This window comes from Vidua macroura, chromosome 9, assembly GCF_024509145.1.
Source record: "Vidua macroura isolate BioBank_ID:100142 chromosome 9, ASM2450914v1, whole genome shotgun sequence".
Lineage (NCBI taxonomy): Eukaryota > Metazoa > Chordata > Aves > Passeriformes > Viduidae > Vidua > Vidua macroura.
Window position 1 is genome coordinate 23,658,173 of NC_071579.1, and position 27,821 is coordinate 23,685,993.

At 41.5% G+C, this 27,821-nt stretch overlaps 2 protein-coding genes across 2 annotated transcripts in view; one reads left to right on the plus strand and one right to left on the minus strand.

Annotated features, from left to right (window-relative positions):
- Positions 1 to 22,904, minus strand: part of GPBP1L1 (GC-rich promoter binding protein 1 like 1) — a 32,090-nt gene extending 9,186 nt beyond the window's left edge. The window contains exons 1-7 of the mRNA XM_053984654.1: positions 22,797 to 22,904; positions 7,464 to 8,348; positions 6,672 to 6,786; positions 6,252 to 6,381; positions 5,605 to 5,888; positions 2,812 to 2,884; positions 1,480 to 1,673 (exon numbers count right to left, since the gene is read on the minus strand). Of these exons, the coding sequence (XP_053840629.1) occupies positions 1,480 to 1,673; positions 2,812 to 2,884; positions 5,605 to 5,888; positions 6,252 to 6,381; positions 6,672 to 6,731 (741 nt within the window). The 5' untranslated portion in view covers positions 6,732 to 6,786; positions 7,464 to 8,348; positions 22,797 to 22,904. The remainder of the gene's footprint in view (positions 1 to 1,479; positions 1,674 to 2,811; positions 2,885 to 5,604; positions 5,889 to 6,251; positions 6,382 to 6,671; positions 6,787 to 7,463; positions 8,349 to 22,796) is intronic.
- A 431-nt stretch (positions 22,905 to 23,335) lies between these two features.
- TMEM69 (transmembrane protein 69) lies at positions 23,336 to 26,293 on the plus strand. The gene is made up of 3 exons (XM_053985671.1): positions 23,336 to 23,630; positions 24,070 to 24,130; positions 24,720 to 26,293. The coding sequence occupies exons 2-3, from the start codon at positions 24,086 to 24,088 to the stop codon at positions 25,434 to 25,436; spliced, it is 762 nt and encodes a 253-aa protein (XP_053841646.1). The 5' UTR covers positions 23,336 to 23,630; positions 24,070 to 24,085; the 3' UTR covers positions 25,437 to 26,293.
- The last annotated feature ends 1,528 nt before the right edge of the window (positions 26,294 to 27,821 follow it).

Sequence of the window (27,821 nt, forward strand, 5' to 3'; positions counted from 1 at the left end):
AAGATGCTACATTAGCTAAGCAGATTTTTATGCCCAAATTCTACATTGTAATGCAATGGCTAGATCATGACCAGCAGTAACAACACATATTCCCATAACTTTCAGAAGTGCATTTCCATCTCTCAATCTCTACATTGGTATAGTATTAACAGTATTAACAGATGTCAGAAATGATCTTTGCATAAACATCCAGTAACACAGACAAGCTGAATGCATTGTGGTTCACTAAAATTCTGTTTACTTTTAAGTCAGAGACAATCTAACAGTCTGGTCAGAAACTGTATCTCTGGCTTTTTGTTTCAAAGAACACACAAAACTTCCAGACTAAATCCAGGTCAGACTATATCTACACATGTATCAATCAAGCTGTAAAAGCAAAAATAACAGCCACAGGAGGCTCCCTACTCATTAGAAGCTGCAATTTGTTTATCTACTCTAAACAAGAACATATATGGACTGAAAACTGTGTGTGGAATGAAAATTTCCTTATAAATACCCTTTCTAATGGGTCAATTTATCCCATCTCACCAAGAAGTAGATCAGCTGTCAAATTAAATGTTTAGACAAGATTATTTGATAACCATTTTAACCACTACAATTTTTTTGTAGCTGGCAGAATTTAAACTGAATTAACAAAAATTTACAAAAGGGAAAGAAGCTCTAAACTTGCTTTTTTACAAAAAGAAGCTGTGAGTCTCTTATTCTGCTTTTATCTCTGAAGTGTGTAAGAATTATCTACTGTACTCATAAGGAAGATTTTGTTGAAATGTCACAGCCAGCATTAGTAATTAATACATTTTAGAACTCAAAGTATTTGGACATCTCTTTAAAGAATAACCTAGCTAACATTTTTTTTAAGCTTTTAAAATACTTTCATTATTAATTCTTCAAAATTTCTAACACATCTATACACATCGGTTCTCTGGAAAAATGGGCAAGACTAAGCCAGGAACTAAGGAAAAAAAATTGTTTTTTTTTTAGCACGACTGTATTTCCTTCAGTAAAAGAACTATAGCACAAACCCCATGGCTTTTCCAGATTGCTTTTAAGCCTCAACTAAATTACACCTGAATTGCAGGATGTTACAATCTAATCTGATCTTAGCCTCTATTGTTTTGGACACATCAAAGTATCGTAACCCAATAAAGATTTTTCAAGGTAGTCATGTGAACAGTTCAAGCACATAGCAGCACACATTCCACCTCTCCAGCAGTGCTCGTTTTGTCTTATTAAGATAAGGATTTGTCTCATGCATGAGGACACACCCATTCAAATAGACTTGTAGTGTAGTCAGAGGTTAGTTCCCCCTGTGGAACAAACCCAAAAGGCATTTTAACAGAAAACAACAACTTTTGTAGTAAATAGACCTCCACTGTAAAAGCCACTGCCCAGAAACTACTGGATTGCAACTCCTGCTACTTATTGGGAGGTTGATTCCTTTGATCCGCAGTTCACTGATTTAGTTGGAACCCCCTGTACCTTGGAAGGAGGAGCTGCAGGTTTAGGAACCAGATTTTTGTAGACACTTGGGACAATGGTGGTGGCTTTGTTGCCATTTGCCAGGTGAGAAACAGGTGATGTAAATGCAGCTGAGAAGGCGGCAGAAGGATCCTCTTTTGAAACCTTTTTGATGACCAGCATCTTGGTAGGTTGCTTGGCACTAGGGGGGTTTTCTGTAAAAACAAAACAAGAGATTCTGAAATACAGATATTCAGTTTCAGAACAGCCTCAGTACACTGCTCCAGTTCCTCCCTCCCCATCTTAGACACTGCACATCTGATTCTGAGACCATCAGCTGCTATTTAGTTTCAGCTCTGAGAAGGTACTGGATGTGGAGATCTAAACACAATCTTTTCTAATGTAAACACAACAGCTCCCTTGATGCTGAAAGGAAAAACCTACACTGACATCAGTTAACAGCCTTGCACCATTCTAGAGAAATCAGAACAGGTATGAGCATTTTTTTGAGCAACCATGGATCAGCTTTGTTAGTTCACTAACACAGCAAAAATATTTACATAACCTACACCTCAAAAGACACACTGCTTTTACAAACAAGCACAGTTAATGTTTCTGAGGCCAAATAAACACATTTCCAGGAGCATAATTTAAAAAATACTAATAGCATAAACAGATAAAAGCTCCATAATGTTGTCATTAGGTTTTGAGCAGAACAACAGCTACCTGACAAACATGCAAAAAGAATAAAAGCCAACAGTATTGCAAGAAGTGTTTTTGAGTTTCTTTTGCATTTGTACTATTTACAGTATCTAACCCAACTAATCCAACTAGTTATTAACAAATTTATCTTTAACTGCTAGAATTGGTATCTTGTTTCATTTTTTTTTTTAAGGCATAGATTCACAGAGTACATCAGGATCAAAAGCAATGCTGTTCTGAGTTAAAAAAAAATCAACTAAGCTCAAACCACAGAACTATGACAGCTTTGCTGTATTTCCACTATGAAGATCCCAAGTCAGGAACTAATGTCTAGTTCATTCCAATCTGCTCTGCCCTTCAAGTGATGTCTGTGTGAAACTGTAACTGCAGCACAACAGGAAGAGAGCATAGAACAGTGACATTTCTGCCACTGGCTGTTTTTTTATGACAAGACAAGCACAGTTTCAAATAGACAAAAAGGCCAAGAGATTAGGGAAGACTGTGGGATGAAAACAACAAAGGACAGAAAGCAACAAACTGTCTGCTTCACTTAAATCTTTAAAATATTTCTGAGTGAAAAACCCAGCATTTAAACACCAGTTACAATTTTCTGCTCCATCATCAGCATTGTGTACAGTGACCTTTACCTACCCCATACTCCAGAAGGTGTCCCTAAAGGTTTGTTCTGGTTGTTCTGTCTTCCAGCTTCTGGATTCAAAGATGGCTGTAAAAAGACAATGTTAATGAATATAATGTTATATCACATGTAACAAAAATATAATCAGTGTTAAAATTTTGTTTCCAGGAACCCAGAGTATGGAGAGATTTCTCTGAATAGCAGCTGAAGTGGAAGAGAGTGCTTTGCCACAAGACATCCAAAAATTGAGTTTGCCTTCTCCTTGGTTTTTGCTGTATTTCCAATGGAACTACCAGTGGGTCCAGGATAACTCCTCTAGTCTTCTACTATAATTATGTAGATTCTACCAACCAGTACATGTATAAAAATATTAGGTATTTGATCAGCAGCTCAAAAAATAAAATAGAATCCACATCATTAGTATATGAAGAATCTATTTTCATTTAATAAGTATTTTAATATAATAATAATGTATGATACGATTAAAAAAAACATCCCAAAGCAATTCTAGATTCATAATGTAAAGGAATATATTTACTAACAAAAAAAAGCTACATTTAAATTTGTATCAAACCTCAGAGTCTACTTTTTAGGACAAAAGTGCATGCAGACTCTGTGCTCTCTGCAGACTTACATGGAATTCAGTTTCAGAATTCAACTTGGTGGAACAACTACAGACATGTCCAAGCTCAAAGCAGAGTGAATAAAATCTAAGCACTCAATGACAAGTGCTCTTGATTAGCTATTCCTCTTCCCCCATCCCAAAAAACCTCAGTTCAAAATACAGCCATCTTTTTCTTCCTTTTAATGAATTCCTCATATGTCAGTTACTATGGTGACAGCATAACTCTCTAATAGTGAGCATCTGAAACAGTAGGTATTTCTGTTCTATAAGAGTAAGGAAAAAATGTCACACCATAGCATAAATTCCCGCCTCAGTCTCCAGAAAGTCCTCTGTTTAAGTGCTTCAATTTTAAACTTTTTTTAAGTTCAGTTTTATAGCAGAGGTGCTCACACTTAGACTAACAGCCTGCTTTGCAGACCTTTCAAGAAAAGTGGTGTCAGCCACACAGGCCTAACAGCTACACACTTAACCACAGCATACATCAGTTTCATCACTATGGCAGAGACAGTACAGGAGTTACTAAACAAAGCTTGCTGCTAGCCAGTGTGTGGTATTACAATCTTAAAAATGAGGGAAGTAATTAGAGAAGAAACAGCCATGTAGTTGGGGAAGGCACTCATCAAGGCATTGAAGAAGAGAATGAAGGACATGGAAGAAAGATTTAGACCAAGATAGACAAGAGACTGCACAGTTGCAATCATTGCAATATTTCTAGATTTTGACAGACTTCTGACAGTCAAAAAAAACAGGCTTATAGAAAGCCCGAATTACAGTATTCTTGAGAAATCAGCTAGTAGAAATCCACACACAAGCTTTATCCCCGCTCTCCAGCTGTTAACCACCCTGTGATGCAGGCTCTTGCTCCAAGCAGCTGAACAAGAGCATGCAATCACTTCCCAGGCCCTTCACTGAAAAAACCCAGCAGCTTAAATCAAACTACCTCCTGTGGCAATTTAAGTGTAGGCTCTGGATTTTAGCTGAAGCAGCTGTGGGTATTCATGTATTTCACTCTGACTCGTAAATTCCTGAGCAGAAGCCATCAAACTGCCGCAACAATTTCAGCTGTGAACAGCCTTCCAGAGACAAATGCTGAATAAGACAGCAAAAACCTCATGATGATGATACACACAAGTGTCACATCACCAGAACCTCTCATTACAGGAGGCAGCAAAGGCTTTAGTATTGAAGATGAAGACAGAGGAACTGCATTAGGGGAAGGGACAGAGTTCCCAGAACCTTACAGAGGATATTCTCCTCATTACACTGGTTAAGAGGAGCCAAGAGACAGCAAGAAATAGATGCAGAAAGAAAAACACATGGTCTGATAATATAACACTCTTCAGGGGTCAGGAGAAATAGAATTAAATTGAAAAGAGAAAGCAGAAAAGGTGCACATCTCTCCAAGCATTAGCATTAAGGAAGACACATGGTAAGGATGAAAGCATAAGTCCAAGCACTGTTTGATAAAGTTTGAAAAACTAAAGATATTCCAGTAAAAATAGAGCCAGGATGTAAGAGACTATCATACTGATAATACCAGTACCACATGAATCAAAATGCTGAATAAGAATAAAGTTGGTGAACTGGAGATGTTGATGGAAGAAATGGCTCAAGAAATCCTGATCCACAGATTAACAGAGAGAGAGAGGAAAACATCTCTGATAATACTGTTCCAGAAGATTCAAGGCAGACGGTGGCAAAAGTCTGAGCATGTCATGAATAAGCTTGGGAAGGTTATCACAAACACCAACACATATCAGAGTGAAGGAGACAGGAAGACTGAAGCAGGCAGGCTGAAGATAAACTGAACAGATGTATTTCTAGGAGCAAAAAAAAGGCTTTGTAAGCAAAGCCATGAAGTCAATACAACTACTCTTCCTCTGTCACCTTACAGGTTTCGCTGAAGACCTGGCTTGAATGTTACAATGCCTTCAGTTCACAATAACCATTTGGCAAAACATATGAGCCAAAACCCATAATCCATCAGGTTTTCAAGTCCTGAGGGCTCTGGGTACCAATCAGCACCCTATCAGTGCCAGAATAATTTTGCTAAATCTGTTGTGTCTCAAACATGGAATGGAATGCAATTCTAGATCCTCATCACCTATCAGTGCTAATGCAAACAAGATCTGAAAAGCCATTTCTCACACCTTCCACTTCTAGTGACAAGTTACACACTTACAAAGTCTTCCTCCTCAAACTGCAAATGCTCTTTATCTTCCTTCTTCTCTTCCCTGGATTCAACAGGCAGCTTTTCTTGAAAGGCGGAACTTTTCCGGGAATGGAAGTTGCCATTCCAGTGGCGATGAACTCCAGTTCCTCCTCCTCCACGCTGGCTCACACCATCATGGCCCCGTGAGGGACCATGCCAGCCAGGCTGACTGCCAGAAAGCCCAACATGAGCTCCTTTAGAAACACCAGAATCTACAGAATCATGGCGGAGAAGGGATGGCTGATGCCAGCAGTCTAAACAAAAGGAGAAAAGGATGCAAATTAAAAAATCAACACAGTATGCAGAATACTGGAAATATCAGGTTGTTTTTCTTGTTGTTCAGCCAGTGCTCACTAAGGAATTGCTGAGCTGAACTTATTAAGTACCATGTGATTATATCAGAAAACAAATCAAGCTACACAATGCACATACAGCTACTATGAAAACCTCTTAAGGCCTGAGCACATTGCAAAGGAGAAGAGAGTAGCACAACTTCCTCATAGGATGCTTTGAAAAAGTACAGTTTGGGAAAATATTTCTGTTCTGCTGAATTCCTCATTCTGTAGAATATTTCAAACTGTTTGCTCTTAGGCTGCATTCTGATCCTTCTTACTCACCTCCCGCAGTTCGGAGGGGCCCATTATTGAAAAATCCATCGGAAGAGTTGTGTCTCCTGCGGCTCACGCCAAAGCGGCCCTCTCCCCGTGGAAGATGCTCTCCATGTTTCTCAAAGGTGGCTGCAGGGGACTGCAGAAAGTAAAGCCATGCAATGAAGAACTCATTTGGACTCTCCAGTAGCCTGTTAGCCCAGCAGTGACATTTTGCTAACTGAAAAAAACACCAACACCCACATTCCTATGTCAGTTTTCAATAGAGCATCCATAACTGAAATTGATTAGCCAGCAACATCAACGAGCCTGGATCTGATCAGAAGGGCTCACAAATCCACCTGTCTCACACAGAGTCCCAGAGAAAGCAACACACTGATCTCACCCATGGTCAGAGCCGTGAAAGGAGCTGATCTGTATTACTGTTACCTTGGTTGACTGTGGTGTTGAGAAGTTAAGCCAGGCAGGAACAAAGTCATGCTGCGCCATTTAGGTCCAGTGTCTCCCTTCAATAAAATGAGGCATCAAACCTCATGGCCAGGCTCTGTAAATGAAAAGAACATTTCCTGTCATCTTATCCAAACTGAAATAATAATACAATTTATCTCTCAAAGTTTGGCCCATATAAATAGGAGGGGGAAAATGCTGAAGTTTTTTGTATTATACTTAAGCATTTTTCTTCTCCTGCTGACTTTGTTCCTCTGACTGAAACAGGTAAGAACTTCAAGAGTCCCAGTTACTTCCTGTTTACAATTAACACACCCATGAGGTTCATGACAGAATGGGTGTGGAGGGGGAAGAAAACAGTGGCATAGAAAAGCTATACAAGGCAGATGTAAAAATCAAGACATGACAGAATTTGGGGTACAATCCTTCATTGTTCATTGTCTCCCAGTCTGCAAAGGGGCAATCACTGCATGTTTTATTCCACAGGCTGTAAATCAAATATGACCAACTAGTTGAGAGACATTCAAAGCAGATCAGAGACCTGAAAGACAACAACATGCCAGCTCCTGCACCCTCTGTTCTTTCCAACATCTCACAGCAATTTTTACTGCTCAAAATGATGAACATTGCAGTATTGCTCAGTATATCTGAATTCCACCTTTTTTTTGTGGAAGGTTCTCCAATTTACCATTTTGCTTTATCTTTCAACTTTAATTTATCTAGAAACAAGTCAACACAGTATAAGCAAAGTAGTAAATACATATGATCACTTACCCTGAGTTTGGCCTCTGCAGTCCAATGTCCTCAGTTTGTGTGCTTCAGTGACCTCTGGGTTCCTTCCTTCTCCAGAATTCTGGAAGGCCAGCCTTGAGGCAATAGTGCGTCTCGAAGCAGAGCACGAGAGGCCGCACTTCGTGCCAACTGTGCCCTTCACCCCCTCAGCTGCTCATTTTACCCTCTCTTTGCACTCTCACTACAAAAAAAAAGATACCTAAGAAGGTAATTTCTATTTAAAAAAGCCACGCCCACGTTCACCTCATTAAATTTCCTCTGGTCGTGGTAGTACAGAAATCAGCCTTTACATTACAAAAAAGTTTGTCAAGTCTGCATGACAACATTCAGAGCAACATCATGGTCAATACTGAACAGATACACTCAAGGCTGCTGGACAGTTCATGATCTGCAGCAGATCAACCTAAACACTCTGGAAAAAAGATGTTACATAAAAATGCTTGCCCTAAATGCTGAGATCTAAACAAGATGCATCTGCCCAAATGCTCTTAAAATATAAATTTCATTTTTATCACATACATCTGCTAAAAAAAGGTAAAATATTTTTAAAAATGAATGTTAGGCTATACTCTACTCTTCACGTAACTTGGCTAATGCTCCACAGAGCTAAGCACTACTTGATATAAAGCTCAGAAGCAGGCACAAATGTTCTCCCTGTTTTTCACCATTTACATGCTGAAACATAGGTCACATGAACAAAAAAAAGCCAGGTCCAAAAATAATCTCTTCTACTCTATTTTTTGCAGACTGGGTGCTGCTTTTAAAGGGACACAATTAATCCACAAGAGCTTCTTGTTCTACAGTGAAGAGTTCACTTCTGGGTCATAGTCCTCTTCCATCAAAGAGGTGAGACAGGAACTGTCGTCACTGTAAAAAACCAAACACAACTCCATCAATACAAGTGGCATAAATGTGACAAAGTATGACTAAAGAGAACAGAAAGGGAAACTGAGCAACTATAGTGCGAGTGCTAAAAGCTATTTGACCTCTGATCAAAACAAAACCTGAAATAATCTAATTTAAGAGTCCCTGAAAAGAACATTTTTACTTTTAAATGATCACTTCCCAGATTTAGTCAACAAAAGGGCAACAAAACAAATCAGAATAAAGGGAAGACTGGAGAAATTAATTGCATGCAGCTGATGAAAGCGATTCCACACTTCATAGCAATTTTAAAACCTGCTGCTAAAATGAGACTCTGGGCTGCAGGTAGGCCTGGCCATTCCAAATGCCTCATCTCTACATGCCCACATCATTGCTAACATGCTCCAGTACAGCCAGAGTCCCCTCTCAAGAGGATGATGACAGTAATACAAATGGTATTCCATTAACTTCTCCATGGAAAATACCACCATCAACACCAAAACTTGAGTTATTCTGCTATGACTTCATTTTTCTTGAACCATCCTACCTAACCAGAAGCAAATAGATAGTTTAGTGATCCTGAAACAGTAACTGAGAAGTTTTATTACTGTTTTGATGCCATCAGCTGTTTCATAGGATCCCTTTAGGTATGCCTTATTACGCTTTTATATTTGACTTATCCAAGTTAGTTTCTTTGTTTGGATATGGTTCCATTCTTTGATCAGTTTTGCTTTTCCCTGTGTATGTTATGTCATTTTTTACTTAAAAAAAAAAAAGTTTTAAAGGTGATTTTGATCAAGGCTCAAAATAAACACACCCTGGGGAACAGTAAAATAATCATCACCTTATATCTTCTGGGTCACCCTTTTAATAAACCCCTTCATTTTTATGGGTTTTTTTGTTTCTTTCTGGAACTAGATGTTACTGTTGTATAGGAGTTTGGAGAGATGGAAACACTCCTGCACCTAAGCTCTGAGTCACAATCACATTTCTGCAGACAAAGTAAGAACAAGCAGCCTCACAACACAGCCAAGATGAGGAAAAACCGGAGTGCTCAGGCCACACACAGTATTGACCTGGGAACTTTCTGAGCACCCCACCCCGTGCTACAATCTATTGAGCGTCACACACTGCAAACAACTAAAGTTCTAATCTACAGAAGTGTGGTTTTATATTACAGTGTGCATAATGGACATAATGGAACATCTGCTGCAGACAGAACAGACTTCCCACCCTGCTGAACTCTGTACAGGTACAGAACTCCTCCAGATGTGACCTTCTAAGTCTACTACCAAACATTTGAGCAGTAAGTAGAAGATAAAACAGGGACAAAGTCAATGCAGTTGACTACATTTAAACAAGATTCATTACCTTCTGAATAAATATGCTTTTCAGAACAAACTGTATAGCAATTAAGCTATGTCAAGCTCTTGATAGAAGTTAAAAAAATTAAGAAGTTGATTTAATGAACCTTGAGAATGGTTCACAGCAATGTGAAAAATGGACCTAAAGAAAGCCCACAGAGAACTGTTCTCTGGATTTAAGGTATCTAAATAAATGAACACCACAGAACTGCAGTTTGGAAGTAAGAACAAGGTCTGAGCACAAAATAAGAACACCACAGAAGTACAATACCTAGGTTCCATTTACCAAAAAGGTTCCTAGTACCTTTGGAAAAGGCAAGGGAAAAGCATATCAACAGTTTGTGTTGCTGTGAGTCTTCCCTTTATATTTCAGCACAATCAAAGCAAAGGTGAAACATTTTGTAAAACTCCAACCACCAATTTATAGATGATCTTGCAAGGATTTGGGTCTCCTAAACTGCTATTCTGATATCACTGTTAGTATGAGTGACCAGGGCAGTTCCTTAAGCAGTGCCTAATATGCAAGTAGACAGCCTAGGACAACGCCTAGACCTGACTCCAAAATTCAGTAGGGACATACACAACTCTTCAGTCATCGCCTTCCTGGGCACGTCCCAGCACAAACAGAACAACAGATGCCACATTTACATGCAATACTTTTTGCTAAAGTTAGATGAAGTGCTGTAAATTATAGTAGCACTGAAACCCTTCAGTCTCCAGGATTAGCCCACATGCCCCCTTCTCCCACACACTCTGAATCCTGTCCAACAGCACACCTGCAACCTACCTGAGACCACTTCCATAACCTACCACTCTACTGACAACATCATCACAAAATCCTAACGGGAAAGACCCAAAGTCTCTCCATTACCTTCTCTGACAACAACCTATAATAAATTCTTGAGGAAAAAAGTGCAAGACCAAGAACAAATAGCATCAGGACTCCCAGGATATTTTTCTCAGACTTTTAGGCCAGAGTCTGTATTACCATTTAATACCAGTCAGAGTTCCATGCAAATCTGTTCAGTTGCTTTGTTTTCAGACATATTTATACATTTTTGCCTCCCACATGAGAGTGGGCACAATTTATTGGTGCTTTATGTAGAAGTCAACTTGGAGTTATGAAAAAATACTAGCCTCAATTCAACTGGATATTTTCTTGTGCTACCGAAGTGCCCAACCACATTCTATTCAGTTTTTCATGATACTCAGGATTTTACCCAAGATACATGGACTCATCAAGTCATGCCTCTTCCAAACAAAGGGTATCCATGGAAGCCTTCTGAATACCTCTGATCATCCTTATTAGCCATTACCCTATTCTTTAGGTACATCATCACCAAAACAGCATCAAATGTTCAAGATCTGGGAGCATAGCCCATTTATACAGTGGCAAAACTGTGCATTCCTAATATCTAACATAGTTATTTTTTCCCCTATTACTACACAGAACTGAAATGACCTTTGACAACTACTCAGTTCTTCTATTATGGCATTTACAGTTCAATCAAACTGATCTCTGCTTCACTATAGAAAACACAAGGACAAAGATCACCAGTAGGCACTCCCAATTCCAGAAAAAAAGCAAACAAAAGTGTTTGTCAATGCAAATGTAATTAATTCTCGCTTTCCTTTTAAATGAATTAAAATGTGAATTATTTCTGGTAATATGAATCAGAAATAGAGAAAATAATATCACTAAATGAAATGTTCTCTAAAGGCATACCTTCTTTCAGAACAATGAAATCTGCATTAATGAGCTTTGGTGTAGAAAAAAAAGTTACCTGTCAACTATCCCAAAGTATTATTTCACCCATCAAAATGGATAAGTCTTTGGTAAGTAATCTAAGTACAAAAAAGAATTAAACTCTGTATTAGCATCTGGGTTCCACTTATTTTTAAAGGTTAATTAGAACTGTTAACAACTTATATTATCACTTTTACATGTAACATTAAAAATGTCTTAACTGTTACATCATAGCAACCTATTTAATTTTTTGTTGTTCCAAAAGTATTTTCCCTTGTTAAGTGCCTAAGTTTCACAACTAAATATCACTGTGTCATTTTACATGCAAGTAAAAGTGGTATTTATCACTGAGTCAAACAAAATTGTCAGGTGTTCTTCTATATACCAGATTTTATAGTGTATTTGTCTAAACAAATATTGAAAACTGGCATGAAAACAGAAGGAACATACAAGCACGTTCAATTTAAAGAGATACAGACCACAGTAAGAAATATCTGCAGTCAGAGACAAACCCCCATTTTCACCCCCATTTTCCAATACCCCTTCCATAAAGTTCTTGCTGTACCTCAGTTGAATGGAGTTGCCTGCTTGTTTTCAGCCTTCTGCTTACTTTCATTTCTGCTCCTAACAGAGACTTGATCAGACTTAATCTCTAAACCAGAGATTCTATAGCTTTGAATCTCAAGCTGAGCATTTCCCAATGCCTGGCAGTGGGAACCAAGGAGGTGTTCAATATGTAAAGACCTACACTGACCAGAACATGAGCCTAGAGAGATGAGCTACACATCATCAGAGCCACTGAGCTATGAAATTTTTCACTGGAAACAGATCAAGATATTTCAAAAGTCCTAAGAAACAAAACAGATAAGCCTTAGCACGGGTGCATTTTTACTTCCTCTTCCATCTGCTGCCTTGGCCTACAAGGCTGTAAAAGCACAAGAGGAAGCGGTCTCCCCTGAGTTCCAGGCTGCCTGCTGTGCCATGATGTGCTGTTCCAGCCCCTCTCTGGCAACACCTGGAACTAGGGCTTCCAGCCTTCGTCCACATTACGCACTGCAGTGCACATTTCTGAAATGGACACATCTTACAGGGTGCTTTTTCTGCTTCACAGAATCCTGCAAACATCCCCAGCTCCCTTCAGCACTGCTGTCTACCAAGAATCCTATTAATTGCAGCCTCTAATTCAGTTTCTCCTTTCCTGCAACAGCAAATCACGAGATGTAGAACCTTTAACAGAAAGCCAACATAAAAGTAAACTTTTACCCTTCATTACACATTTATCAATCCAGTTAACAGCAGCTGTAAAAGGTCATAAGGACAACACCTGTCTATTCCTGCCACAGTTTCAGTTCACTGCATTTCTATCTATTACTCTAAATAAAACATGTTTACTTCAAAGAAGTAAAGATTTGTTTTTCTAACCAGCCAAGTCAATGGGGATTTCAGTAATATTCCTAAAGATCAGATGTCAGCTGGGTTGCAAAAGCATTCAGAAGCATTAGTGAACAATTTAATGGATGCAGGAGGCAGAACAGAATTTACTTCCCTCATCAGTTTTCTTTCTGTGAAGCTCTTTTAAAGTTATTTAATCAAGCAGATATGCCCAAACATTCAAAACAGACCACTTTCCACTTAGCTGCTTTTCGGAGTAGTGTCACTGAATAGGTGTATGTTACTTTATGATAAGGAATTACTACAATATGTATTCACTAAAATATCTCTTTCTAATAACCTCCAATTCACCCAATACATTAATGGAATTAGGGAGCCACAGCCTGGGGTCCAACTCTGGAAGAGTCAAAAGTATGCTACTGATTTCCTTAAGGATATCAAAAAGCCTCACATGAAATTTCACTATCCTGAAAAAAAAAAACAAACAGACAGAACATTGCTTGGTCTTACATAAACATCTCATTAAGATAATCATATTTGGGCACACAGACTTAAAGAGCATCTAGTTACTGCCCCCCTGCCACAGGCAGACACACCTTCCACTTGACCAGGTGGCTCACTTCCAGTGATGGGGCATCCACAATTTCTCTGGGCAATCTGTGCCAGCAAATTCCATTTATAACATAATTATAAATTCTGATTCAACTTTGCATGCATTATTAGGCCTACTGAAAAGACACAAGTGCAGCATAACTCATTCAGTTGTTGTAACAACTGGTGAGCCACATCTTCACAAGTTGAGATCATTCATTTCCAGTTTACCAACACAAAGTATCTACAAAAAAACCTTACTTTCCTTTTGCTTTCACTTCCATGAATACAATTGTCTAGACACACCTTCACTGTGTCTGCACAACTGAAAACCAGCTCCCTTTGGAGAGGACAAACGCAGATGTTCCGGAATGGCACGTACAACTGGTACAGCTCACACACCTGAGGTATTAGGTACCAGAAGAACTATATCCCAGATATGCCATCACCACTTGTTTTTTCCCATTATATCTCACAGTCAGTGAGTCTCCAAAATGACTGCACAAATATAAAGGACAGCCCTATTAATTAAAAATACTGCAAAAAACATTGTTTAAATGGTATCTGGCTGCTGAAAAAAAATCTAGTATGTAAAAATGCAGAGCATCACTCATAACAGGTTTTCTAGAATTATAGAAATATGAGCCCATTTAGAACACTAAATGATGGATTAAAATGTTAATCATATACTAAACTAAAATCTTCCAAGATACAGATATTAAATGTTTTAGTGAAAAGCAGCTATTACTGAGAGATTAGCACCTTATTTTTCAAGTTTAAAGCAAATGCATCTATCTTGCAGAGTCATCAAAACTGTTTTGCATTCTAGACAGAACACTGCTATATAAATCTGTATTCCAAGATGAGAACATGCCAGAAGTTTGGTCACAGAAAAGTTCTTCCAGAGTAACAGGCTAGGGGTGGGGGAAAATCATACCAATGGTTACATACCTGACCATTTATACAAACCAGATGACAAACTTAAATGAACTGAAAATAAGTTAAGAATGGTCCAATACAGACACATCTATGTCCTAATCTCTTTTTCTCTACTGACAGTCCTTCAACTGATATCTCACACAGCTCTGCTTCACAAACAACCTGTCCCTTCACATACTTACTTTCCACTTCTCCAAGGTCATGCTGACCCAGTCTTACCTCCTTCAAAACTTCTGGATAAACATATACTCCCACAAAACCACACACTGAACAAAGCCTTAGCAGTCTAGTCTTGTGAACACATACTGAGATCTAGAGTGCAGGGGGTAAGGAGATGATTTTTTTCCTTTGTGATAGCAATTAAAGATACAAGGGCATACAAGAATAACAACCAAGTATCAGAGAAAAGTGACTTCTAGGACTGTAAAAAAGATTCTTCACTGAACAAGAAAACACCATTGACAAAAATATCACCTTCAGAAATGCTATTGATTGAATGATACCTGCCCTTCAAGCTTCTGTTGATCCAAGTTTCTGCAAGCAAGGTTACCATACAAAGCCAGCAAACTTGTCTTTGGAAGCAAGTTGTACTTAACACAAAAGCCCAAAGCACATTTTGGAAAAGGCAGCATCTGGGGAACCTGTACAGAAGCCTGTGTAAGACGATAAGTCTCTGGCCCTCAGCCAGCAAGTGTGATACATCAAAAATGAACCCTTCCAAGGGGTTTTCATGAGTTCACTCCTCAAAGCAGCAAGAATACCAAGATAAAGCCATTTAAAACATGTAAAATCTAAAAGGCTCAAATTCTCTAAGCACAGGATAGGAAAGCACAGAGTTTCTAGGTATTATGCCTACCACCAGTTATTCCTGGGTGTTTCATACTGGGCAGCCACTGGCAATGTTGTCATCCCTTATACCTCTCTTATGCCTGTGAAGATTCCAGTGCCCCATTAACTGTCTTTAGTAGTGTTTATGTTAGAGAACTGTGGTATTTACCTGAAATATTAAAACTTGTTTACTGCTCTACTCTGCTGCAGGGAGTAGGGTTTGAGGGACTATACACCTCTCTTAAACAAGTGCATCTATTGACACTACTGATACAAACCAAAGAAACACATTTTAAATAGCATTAGGCTTTAAATGTGAACAATGCTCTGAACTTTCAAACAGCTTTAGCATTTTATGGAATAAGGTATTTCAAATCTGCAGAAGATATTCTACTATTTTAATCAAATCCAAAGGTCTTTTTAGCTCTTTAAGGAATAAAATCAAACATCTATTTTGTACTGCACTTTGATCTACAGTCGTTTTGCAAGTGAATCAAGGTAAGGCTCTGTTCTGCCCAGAAGCTTGCACAGCACAGCACCTTGTCATGGATGCCTTTAAGGTACCACTCTTGTCCCCAAACCCTCATGACAGAATGAGAGAAAGGGCAATGAAGAGCCCATCTGTGCAGTCTGCCCAAAGCCTTAAGGAACAAAGTCACTTCTACTGCACAGCAGCACACACCAGGATAATGTTCTCCATCATCAGGAAAGAATTGCAAATATGTAATTACTGGCTTATCCCCACTGTATGCTACATACATCCTGCCTACCTGTCTTCCAGAAATGTGGATGAAGCCTAAGCTGAAGTTAAGTAAGTAGTTCTCCAGCACCTTAAAAAAAATGGGATGGGTATTTCCCACTAAGGGTATTTTATAAACCAGTAGTTTACCAGGGTTATTATTGCTACTATAGCACATTTACATTTAAATATATTCTGTTTGGAGTGGAGAAAAACACATTTCCTTTGGAAAAGAGCCTCAAATGCAACCAGACTATTTATCAAATATTTGTGTCAAGGCAATAGAGACTACAAATCAAGTAGAGGGAAGTACAGATCTGCATTCCAGATGAAGGATAAGCAAGTAGAAGGCATGTCATTTGCAAAGAGGAAGAACTGAAAGTCAACAAAACAGAGGACATTCAGAAATAAGAGACCATTCTCCTAACCAGTACGGGACTAATTCTTCCCCTCAGTACCATTGCCTGGGTCTACAAGACCAGTACTACAAACTGGGAAGGGAGGTGCATTCCAGTTATAGGTACTTTCCCTAAAGACAACCTGCCAAGACTGAGGGACAGCTCATACCTCTGCCCCTCCCTGCATCTGGATTATTTCCAAACCCTTGTACATCAAGACCAGGACAATATGATCAAACTCCACATTTGTCTGTATCTAGGACATGACAAAGACATGTTCACTCAGCACTTTTCAGCATGTGTACAACACCTGCGTTACAGTTTGTAAAATTTACATTGTCTGCAATGGTTTTCATTTCACTGGCTTAACATTTTCAGGACTTTCTCTGATTGAGAAAGTATTAACAAACATCAGTGCAGAAAAGTCACTGAAGACAAGTTTAAAACAACTCTTACACATAAAAAATAAATTGCAAAAGTAATATATATTCTACTAATTTGGTCTTGGCTTAAAAAAAAAAAAAAGGGGGAAAAAGTCATCTCTAGTCCTGTGATCTAATGATTTGCTGCAGCTGGGACATATATCCTCTTTGCATGTTCAGTGTTTTCCTGGAGTTCTGTCTATGATCTAGTCCATGAAACTGAGTTAAAATCAAGCGAGGAGTTATGGACAAAATGGTGTCCAGCTGGTTTGGACTTTGTCTTTAGATCTAGAAGAGAATTATTGTGCTGTTCTTCTCCAGGTAATCTATGCAGGCCAAGACTAAAACACTGTCATTCTTCTATCCTAGTGTCCTACAGTAAATTAGGGAATATAAGCAAAACATCTGTGTGTCGGGGAAAAAAATCTTCATACATTGTATGGTTAAAGACCTTTTCCAGAGATTTAAAAGAATTTAGCTCTACTCTCTTCCATCAGATGTCTTTCAACTAAGCAATATTCCCCCCTTCACCAATTTGTATAGTGATCTTCAGCCTGCAGAGGTCCAAAAATTAATCCTAAAATGTCTCATGAAGTATCAGAGAAACGAGTTTGTTATCAGCAGGCTGGAATTCATTATGCAGCTAATATGTACCCCCACTGGAATATTTTTTTGGAAGCTGTAAATGAAACCAGATTAGCACACCAGCATTCTCCAGTGTATCCCTACAATCTGTTTTGGTTATTCATGGCTTGAAAGACTGTCCCTACATCTCACACCTCACCTGAACATATTCTGCTGCAATTTCAACTCATAACTGCTTGTTTTATTCATGATGGATGTGGAAACTTGACTAAACTCTCCTTGCAAATACGTTTTAAGAAATATTTTCTTCAGACCAAAACTTCAGTACTCCCTGACTGAAAGGCAACTTTAACAGGTGTTTGTTTTTTTTGTTTTTTTTTGGTTTTTTTTTTTCAGGGGGGGAAGTACCACAGACCACCCTGTATCCCAGCACTGTTTGGCAGCAGAAAAAGGATGTACTATCACATTCTGGGATCAAATATATCCATGTTTAAAAAAAAAAAACAAACAACAACCAAACAACCAACCTACCCTCAACCAGTCAAATTTTACTGGCAAAGATCAAGCTTTCAAGTTCAAAGCATCAATGATGAAAAAACTGATGTGACCCACCTACCAAGTGTGACAGCTCACAGGCAGTGACAGGATGTCTGAGCTGCCTCCCAGTTATACCTGCAGGTAACTTTTTAAAGCTGCTTTATATATCACCTGCTTATGTCTGATGAAACATGATGTATAAAACCATTGTAGAGCTAACCAATCCATTTTTCCCCAATCCCTAATTATGGTTTCTCTTTCAGACTTCATTATTTTCTTTACAGATCTTGTTACACAGCCGTAACTTTTTCAAATATCACATTATCCCAAACTGAACAAGACAGTCCCTGCTGAAGACCTACTACTCCTCAGCAGAACGGAGAAACTGCTTCATTGCCTTATTTAAAATGCTTCTGTATGTTCCAGTATGACAAATGAATTTTCCTGACAGTGATGCTGCTGAGTCATGATAATTTAGGAACCATTACAACCCCCAGGATACTCCCCCACAGAACTGTTTCCCTACCAGCTGCTACTTGTCTGTGTAGGCAATATACCAAAACACAGTAATTTGAACCCATCTACACCAAAATGGCTGAATCCAAAGCTATTGTTTTCAGACCATTTACTGAATTTGTTAGGATCACATTATCTGTGTGTTCAGTAAGAACATTATTGCAATATAGGGAAGTGAAACCACCAAAAAGGACATGACACAGGACAGACTCCCTGATGTGAATGCTCTTCCCTTGGACATACCCAAGTCTTGCCTTTTTTCTAGATGTTGTAAGGGAAAATGCTCCTCAACTCTTCAGCATTCTGGAACTTTTCCCACCCCCACGGGCTATCAGCTCCCTAAATACTAGAGGATACATTCCAGAAGGCCCAGTCACTCTGAAGACACTGAAGTTATCATTAACCCATTTCTCTACTTTTAACTGGAGTTCAAGGTAGAGGAAAGACAGTTTTCCCAAATTAACAGTCAAGATCATAACACATTCAATATTTTCAGGATGAGAAATCCTTGCTGAGTTTTTTTTAAGATTAACATCAAAGGTCTTTTCAGATCATCTCACGTGAGTCTGATTAATCCCTTGATGATGGATGACGCATTGTAACACAATGGCAAAACACTCCTCTCTGCTGAAAGGCTGGAGACCTGTTGTAATCTTAACCATACACCTTCACCAGCAACTTTGTGAATACCAATAATTTCTGTGCCCAGAATAATACCATGTGCCTCCCTGGCAGACTCAGTCCTTTATTTACAAGGTAATTGTTTTTCATAAACTGAAGATGACAAAATTCCAAGAGAGGGCCACTCATTGCCACATACTCTGTATGTTGCAAATATGCTATGGGGAGAGGGTCACACAGATATCCAGAACCTAGAAGAGACACCAAAAATAAAACTTAAATTAAAATTTCTAATTTCTTCCTGTATTGAAAAAAAGGTGATTCTTAAAACCAGGGACATGTAGACAACATTATACACATACTTTCTTATCAAGTTCCACTAACATCACACCACAGAGCTGTGATCCTCCTTCCAGTGTGGAGGATAAAACTGCAAAACACCAAACTGGAAATGATCACAAGATTCAAGGAGAAAACAAATCAATGCTGGCATTTTTGCTAGAATGTCTGTAAGTCCTAGAACTTCAGTTGCTCCTGGCGAACTCCCTAATGTACAACAGTCCCTGAGGCACAAGGTCACATGCTGTAAAATATTTCTTTCTGAGCATCATTTATTGCAGAAAACCTCAGTTATGTTTGGCTGCACTGGTTCAAAGCATTTTTGTTAAGCCAGACCTTGGAAGTGCAACTATTTCAGATTAGTCATATTATAGAACTGCATACACCAACACTTTGCAAAACTGTTTGCTGTTTAATAATAGAAAGGTCTAAGTAGTATCAAGTGTGAAAATTCTGACTTTCAAAGACCAGCTAGAGAAGGAGTTGCACACTTCAATCAAGAATTTCCAGTTTGGAGTGATACAGCCTGATCACTAATATGTATGATCAATTAAGCCAAAATGCTTCCCTCCCTGCTTACTGTCACGCTCACAGGCCTAACCTAGAACTTCTAGGTCTGCCCAGTGTTTGCACATACATAGGGCAGTGGACACTTAGCCACTATCAATCTCTACCTAAATCCACTCCCAAAACCACAGATTTATCTTCTGACCATACAGTAACTCATTAAAGTTTGGCACATTTTCACAGGAACATATAAAGTTACAGTACACAAATTAAACAACATCCTGGCTTTCATGAAGTATTCTGAGCAGGACCATGTTTCTGCCAACTTCACTGCTTTTCATCAAATCTGACGAGCAAAGAGAACATGAACTTCAATTCCTCTTGCTGAAACAAAAGGCACACATGATTTAGTTGGCATCCTGGTCACTACGTAAGCGAGAGTAAAATGTCTACTTACATTGTTGAATTTGCAGAACCAAAACTAAACCACTCCTGCCTCTACAACTAAATTAACATAAAACTTAAAAATCCCAGACAAACTTCCTGTTACACACACTACCTCATCAAGTGTAAAATCCAGTGTAAGTATGACCTATCCCTGGATAAGCTACAGCAACAGTCACCCCCTGGTTTCTATGGAGCTGTAAGGAAAAGCTGTGTCCATGCAAGCACAGCCAGCAGGAGAGAGGTGCTTTAAAGCTTCAGCTCCACTGAACAGAGTCAACCCTTTTCCAAATCTCTTCGTACAGACAAACAAACAAAGCACACCCTGGAGTACACTTCACAGCTAAGTCAATCCAGCAGTTACACAACTAACTTCAAACAACTTGTAACACTGGGGGGGGGAAAGGTAACTTTAACTCCTGAGCCAATAGATTTTCTTCACTTTGTAAAGGCAAGAACTACATTATCTGACATCCCACACTCCTGAAGAAATTCACAGATCTAACCACAGCATTTTTTTGGTATTAAAATAAAGATCCCACAACTCCTGAAACACTGTTTCCATTTAATGAAAATACTAGTGAATATTATTTTTCTTGTAATGACTTAATTTCCTAATTTAAAACAGGAACGTCAAGATTCAGTAACACCATGCAGCAGTCACATATTTGAAACAAGGTGACCATACCCTGTAATATTCTCAAAGTGAAGATTTTTTTCTAACATTCAGAAAGTATGCACTTCCATCTGATTTGTTGTATTTCACATCTGCACTCTGCTCCTCATATTTCTGAGACACTGCAGAATAACGAGGATTTGTGGTTTTTTTTAAATGCCATCTGTTCCCTGCATATTTTCACTTTAGGTCCTCGTATGATATCTGCAATGGAAACTTCTGTGTCATATAGGATTAAGGCTATAAACCAGATGAATATAAAATGCAGAGGGTTGCTGCACTTCACTACAAACAGTTGGAAAAAAAAAACCCCAACACCATAAGGAAGTATCACCTGAAGCCTTTCTATTCTAAATACAAAACTTTTAGTAAGTTCTTCTTAAAGGGACTTTCCTCCAGAAATGATGTGAAAGAGCGCAAGGAAAAGCTGTTCCTCTTAAATCTGGGAATTTTATTTGTTCCTACCACTGCTCTACACCTGTTTCCTTCCCGAGCCAGAAACTGGAAGTTTGAGATACCAGTCTCCAAATGGATAAGCTTTACAGGGAACCTTTCACTGAAATACCAGCCATCTTCATTCATGAAGTAACATTTGCATAAGCTTTTTTCATAACCACCTAACATTTTTATAGAAGCAATGTCAACTCTACAGTAAACTCAGCTCCGATGGCGCTCCAATTATCTCAGCTGTTATCTCCATTCCCCCTCTTTGCTATTTCCACACTTTGCTCAGGCACTTGCAACGTTTCAGAGTATTATCAACATTACTAACACTTGTGTCACTCACAGCTCGGGGGCGGGGAAAGGCAGGCTGACCTACCTGGTCGTGGTAATATAAAAAGATCTTTAAGCAACACTCTTAAACCATTCCACCATTACTTGTAAGAATTTAAATAGCTACTGTTCTTCTAGAGCTGTTTAAAAACTCGTAACTTGTGCAGACACCTACTGACTGCTCTAAAATCGTTCGAAAACAGCTGGTTACTAAACTGAACTGAATTCAAAGTCTTAAATGGATATTGAAACGCTAGGCGCGTTCTGACCAAGTCCAGCCCCAGCCCTTTAAGTCAAATCACACAAGATCTTAGGCCAAAGGGGCATCAAACACACCGGACACACGGAAATAACTTTGACGCCCGAAAGAGCCGCCTCACGCTCGGGCCAGGCGCTCTTTCCCTACGAGCAGACACCGAGCGGCACCTGACAAGTTCCCCAGGCTCGCTGGCAGCGGGCAGAGCGAGCCGAGCCCCGGCTGCCCGCAGCCCACGTGTCACTGCCGGGCGCCGACCGCCCCTTCCCGCCGGGGGCAGCCGGGAAGCGCGGCCCGGGAGGAGCCGAAGGGGAACGGCCGGGCCGCCCGGTTTCGTTTCCAGCCTACAGCGGGGTCGCCCCCGCCCGGCCCCCGGGACTCACCCGCCGCCCCGGTCCGCACCCCCCCCCCCCCGCCCCGCTCACGGACGGCCCCATGACAGGAGCTCAGCTCCGGCAGTGTCAGCGCTACGAACTTCCCGGCTGAACAGGAAACAATAACCCGCAGAGCCCCGGCCCCCGCCGCCCACCCCGGCCCGGCCCTGCCCGCGGGGACCTCGCGCTGCCCCCCCACGGAGCCGCCGCGGCCGCGGGACCGAGCGCGGAGGGGGGGGGGGGGGGCCCGGCCTGGTGGGAGGCCGCTCCCGGGCCGCACCGAACCCGCGGTGCCGCGGGGGGCGGCGGGGCGGGCCTGGGGGCGGCAGGGGCCGAGTGAAGACGGAGGGGGCGCGGGGGGCGCTAGGGGCGCGGAGGGGGCGGCGCGGGGGCCGCACTCACCGGGCGGGCCCTGGCGCGGCTCCGGCGGCCCCACAACCATAACAAAGCTCTGCCCAAAATGGCCGCCCAGCCCTGCCCGGCCGGGGGCCGGAGGGGGCGGGGCCCGCGCGCGCGCGGGGCGGGGCCGAGCACGCGGAAGGAACACGCCCCCCCCCGGCTCCCCCTCCCTGCCCCCGCCCCGGCCCCCGCGCCTCCCGCCCCACCAATCAGAGGCCGTGGCTCGCGCCGCCCCCGGCACCGCCTGTCGGAAGCAGCCGCAGACTACGCGTCCCAGAAGGCTACCCGCCATCTCCGCCGTGCAGATGGGCGGGCGGCGCGCCGCAGGGCGGTTGGGATTTGTAGTCCGCCTGTGAAAGGCTTGCCCGATGCGGTGATGCCGGAAGCCAGAAAGCAGGAACGGCTGCACAGCTCCACAGGAGAGGTTCTGTCCCACGGGCAGGGTGTCGCTCCTCTGCCAGACCGACTGCGGTCCTCGGGCTGAGAGTGACCGGCGCTGCCGCCCCCGGTATCGGCTCGGTGGACCCTTCCGCGGCCCGGCGGAGCACGATAGGTCGCGCCGGTTCCAGCCCGGACCGGTAGCGCTAGGCACCGGGCGCCGTCGGAGCGCTTATGAGGGCACCGGAAGCCGCCAGAGCTGGCGGGTCCGGGGGGTGGCAGCGCACGGCCAGTGCTGCCCGGTCGGCAGAGCGGCGCCTCCGCCCTCCGTACGTACATTCTCCGTTCCCTTCGCCCTCCGGCAGGGCAGTGTGGCTGCCGGAGCCGCCTTTCTCTCCCAGCGCAGCAGGACCGGGAACTGCGGAGTCAAATCCAGGGCGAGCCTCCCCCCTTCCCCCGGTGAGTGTCGTACCCCGGCAGGGAGCTTACCTGCAGCTTGCATGGGATGGCTTTTCTGCTCCTTTTTTTATTAATGATCGCTTTTCCTGCATGTGAGGAATTACTCCTTTATAAGTTTTGTGAAGCCACTTATCCCTTGAAGAGGAGATGATCCATGAACGGGAAGCCATCACCTGTTCCCCGATACTCAGTTTTTTAACTGGAAATTGTTCTTGCAACAGTCAATACAACTTTAGAATTTCAGCTCATAGAGCTGCTTGAAATTAAGTATTCTGCAGTGGGCAAGTACTGATTGAATACATATGTTATGTATATATATATATATATTTAAAAATATGACTCTTGTACTTGATAAGTGCAGACTGTGACTAAACTTTGAGCATAAGACCACTCAGTGATTCATCGGTTTCAGATCTTCTTCTGAATCTTTCTGTTTTAGGGCATTGACAAAACAAATGTTTCCTCTCATACAACGATGCTGCTTCAACACACCTTTCAAAGTAAGTTACTGAAGGATTTTTTTTTCTGATTTTATTTAAAAGTAAAATAGCAAAAGATAGGACTGCAGCTTTGAAAAAAAAAAGGTGGCTTCCAAGTTGGAGTGTGTCACTCAGCTTTTCTGGAATAGTTCATCATTTCTACAGCACTTTTAGGCAAAGCTATTTCTTTTATCAAATCAAGTTTTATTGTCTCAAAGTTTTTTTTTCCTATCGCTTCTTGATGGAGTAGTGAGGGGACAGTAGCTGGTTTCTGGGGTGACCTCATCCTGCTTCTATATGAAACTATTTTATATTTTACTCTGAGAAGGACTGATATATCTTCAAAGTGCCTAGAGAGTGTGTGGGGAGGGGTAGGTGGGCACTGAGTGAGCTTTGTGTGTGCACTCTGCAGAGCCCAGTTGCTCCTCATCAGCTGCATTGGGTGCCTTCATTAGTTCAGTTAAAACCACTTGAAATTCAAAAGCAAAGACAGCTGTGGTGTGACCTGACCTGGAAAAGCACTTGGTACAATATTCAGGAGCTTGTTTAGGTACCTGCAGGTCTGTAAGCCTGCACTGTGCAGTGTTCAGAAGAGGTTTTGTGCTTGCAGCTGCAGAAGTTACCTGGTGCCAGTCTGCTGCTCCATGGGAAGAATAAGACAACCTGCTCCTCCTTGGCCCTCCAGCTGCAGAGAGATGCACGTCCTCTCTCCACACCTCCGAGCCTTGAACCAGCATCAGTTTACACAGCCCAGCTCCGGGCTTTCCACACCTCTCTCCCCGTCTCCACGAAGAAACCCCCTGCAGAACGTGAGGCACAACCACAAGAAGGCCTGGGATCACTGAAGGATTGTCCCAAGCCAGCCCTTTACTTAAGCCTGGGGGGGCTCATTCCGTTTGTGGCTGTTCCGCTGGCCATGGCCACGCAGGGGACCTACTGCCCAGAGCTGGCCTTTGCTCAGGTTGCCTACGGTGCTGCCACAGCCTCCTTCCTGGGGGGGATGAGGTGGGGCTTCGCTCTCCCAGAAAACAGCCCAGCCAAGCCAGACTGGCTGAACCTGGCTAACGGCACAGTTCCTGCTCTGCTGGCCTGCCAAGCCTTGCTTTTCAAAGATGTCACTCAGGGAGCAGTCGCGCTCACGGTGGCCTTAGGGGTAGCGCTGCATTATGACACTTCCCTTCTTCCTCCCTACCCCAGGTGGTTTAAAATACTGAGGGTAGTGGGAACAGTGGTGATGATATTATCCCTGTTGGCCACTGTTGCACTGAAAGCTTTCTTAGAAGGGGAGCAAAGTGATGATAGAAAAATACAGCAGAACATAAATTAATAAATCCTTAAGGAAAAGCTGTTACCTGCTAATAAGGTATTTGTATGGAGTTCCAGGAGAAATAAAGACTGATTTGTGCTTAGAAGTCGTATGACAGCAGGGATCAAGATGCTTATGCTTGAAGCAAAATTATTTTCCAACTGATTTTGAAGCTAGTTCAGGAGGGAAGTATTGTAAATAGCAATTACTTCCAAGGCAAGCATGAGTCTGTCCTTATCTGTAGAACAAAGAATCACTCCTGAATGAGATGTTGCTGCTCTAGGAATTTAGAATGGAGATTCAAAATGACATGGGTATAAATTACTCTGTGCTGAACTATGAGAGCATTCCATGACTATTCATGACTATGACTAACATTTCAAACTGTGAAAGTTTGACTGTAATGTGTGATCATGTTCTGAGGTGGGGAAAACAACATAACAAGGTGAAAACAGTTCTAGTTTGGTGTTCAAAGAAGTAGCAGAGCATTATGCAGAAGCACATTCTTCTCAATTGCTGTGTTGTGAAACAAGACTTATTTCACTCCTATTTTCAGAGGAGGTGCTGAAAACCACAGAATCACAGAATGGTTTGGGTCAGAAGGGGCCTGAAAGATCCTCTCATTCTAATCCCCTGCTGTACACAGGGACACCTTCCACCAGATCAGGCTGCTCAAAGCCCCATCCAGCCTGGACCCTTCCAGGGACGCTGTGTGAGGAAGTGCTCAGTGCGGTGGCAGGTAAGAAAGGACAGGTGAGGTTGGTTTGCAGTGGCAAGCCAGGGTTAGCACTCACCTGAAATGTGTCATTCAGCTGCTGTGCTGGAGTGGGGAAAAGCTGAAGAGGAAGCTTTGTATGGCTGACAAGGTGCTACAGGAGATTGAATTCCTCCTCAGGAGAATTCCTGCTCAGGCTTACTGAAATTAAAAAGGCTATTTGGGCCACCTGTTCCTAGGTTTTCTTTGGATTTAGGGCTGCCTGGCAAAGGAAGCTGCGTGCAACACCACCACACAGATCTGCCATACTCTTAAAGGACTGTCAACTTATGCTATGACACAAGGACTCAAGTGCTGGCACTAAGGGAGCAGATAATGGGACTGAAAGTACCTTCTGTCTTCTCCCTCCTAAGAATCCATACATTTGGACAGGTACCAATGGGCTTGTATGTAGCCTGCAAACCCTCCATGATGGGGCTATTACTGAAACCACTGCAGAAGCATATGCTCTCTGTACTTGATTCTTCTTAGTACATCATTTAGTAGAAGATACAACCTAAGTCACATGGATTTTCTTTTTTGTGTCAGCTAACTCAGGAAACCTATGAAATGGGATGTGGGCATATTTCTTGTAAGCTTTTTATCAGTAGTATTTAAGTACAGTGTAAGATGCAGGAAGAAAGCTGAAAATTACATCCACATGTGGTCTTAGGACCAGATAATCCTCATAGTTCTGTTGAAGCACTATTCTTCATTGTTGTTCTGCACCAAATAAAGCACATGTTGTCCCTTAAAATTTGTTACCTGTTCGTTCTCCGAAGAACAGATGTTTGAGAAACCTGCCTGTCCTGGAGAGGGAACCATCTTGTATGATGCTGCTGAAACAGCAGCTCTGTACATCAGCCTCTCCCTTTTGCAATCTGTTAACATTTGTATGTTAAACAACTTATTAAGCAATTACGGGTATCAGTTGCTCTATGCTGAACTATGAAAGTACCCTATTAAACAATATATTTCAGAGCTTTCTGAACATAAAGGAAATAAAATTGAGTTTGTGAATGAAAATGATTTTTCTATTCCTTCTTACTTAGACATGGCATCTTTTAAGATGGGTCCAGAGAAGAGTCCTGTTTTTGTCTTGATTAGGTAAAAGAGGTGCTGATGATCAGAGACCATAATCAACCAGCTTCACAGTTTCATTCAAACATGACAGAATCAGTTACAAAACCTGGAGAAGGTAACTTCAGACAACTGTAGATTCCCTCAAGCTCCATTAAACCAGAAAGTTTACAGGTAGGGATCAGAAGTAAACCTGTAGGTCCCAAACTAATAAAATACAGCTAAGGTAGTGTTTCTCAAATGATTCCAAGAGGGATCCTGAAATGCAAAGAAGAAAGACTAAGAAATATTACCTGTAATTTCATCCCACAGAGGGCTGAACAGAGCTGGCAAGACAGTCAGACTCCCAAGAAGTCTGAGTGATTTTACACTGAGAAGAGAAATACATGAGTATTTTACTACAGAAGCCTGTTACTTCCACCACTCAAATAGTCAAAATTATAATCAATCTTTCCCTAGTGTTCTACTGAGAAACAGGATTTCCAATAAAAAGAAAACATGACCTATTATATGAAAGTGCTAGTAATATAGCTTACTAAGTTATGGAAGCAACCTCTTCAAGAGCATTCCAG

Coding starts and splice junctions, on each gene's coding strand:
- TMEM69 (XM_053985671.1), top strand. CDS start 24,086: ATGTTTCCTCTCATACAACGATGCTGCTTCAACACACCTTTCAAA. Junction 24,131..24,719: donor GCTTCAACACACCTTTCAAA/GTAAGTTACTGA, acceptor TTGTGCTTGCAG/CTGCAGAAGTTACCTGGTGC.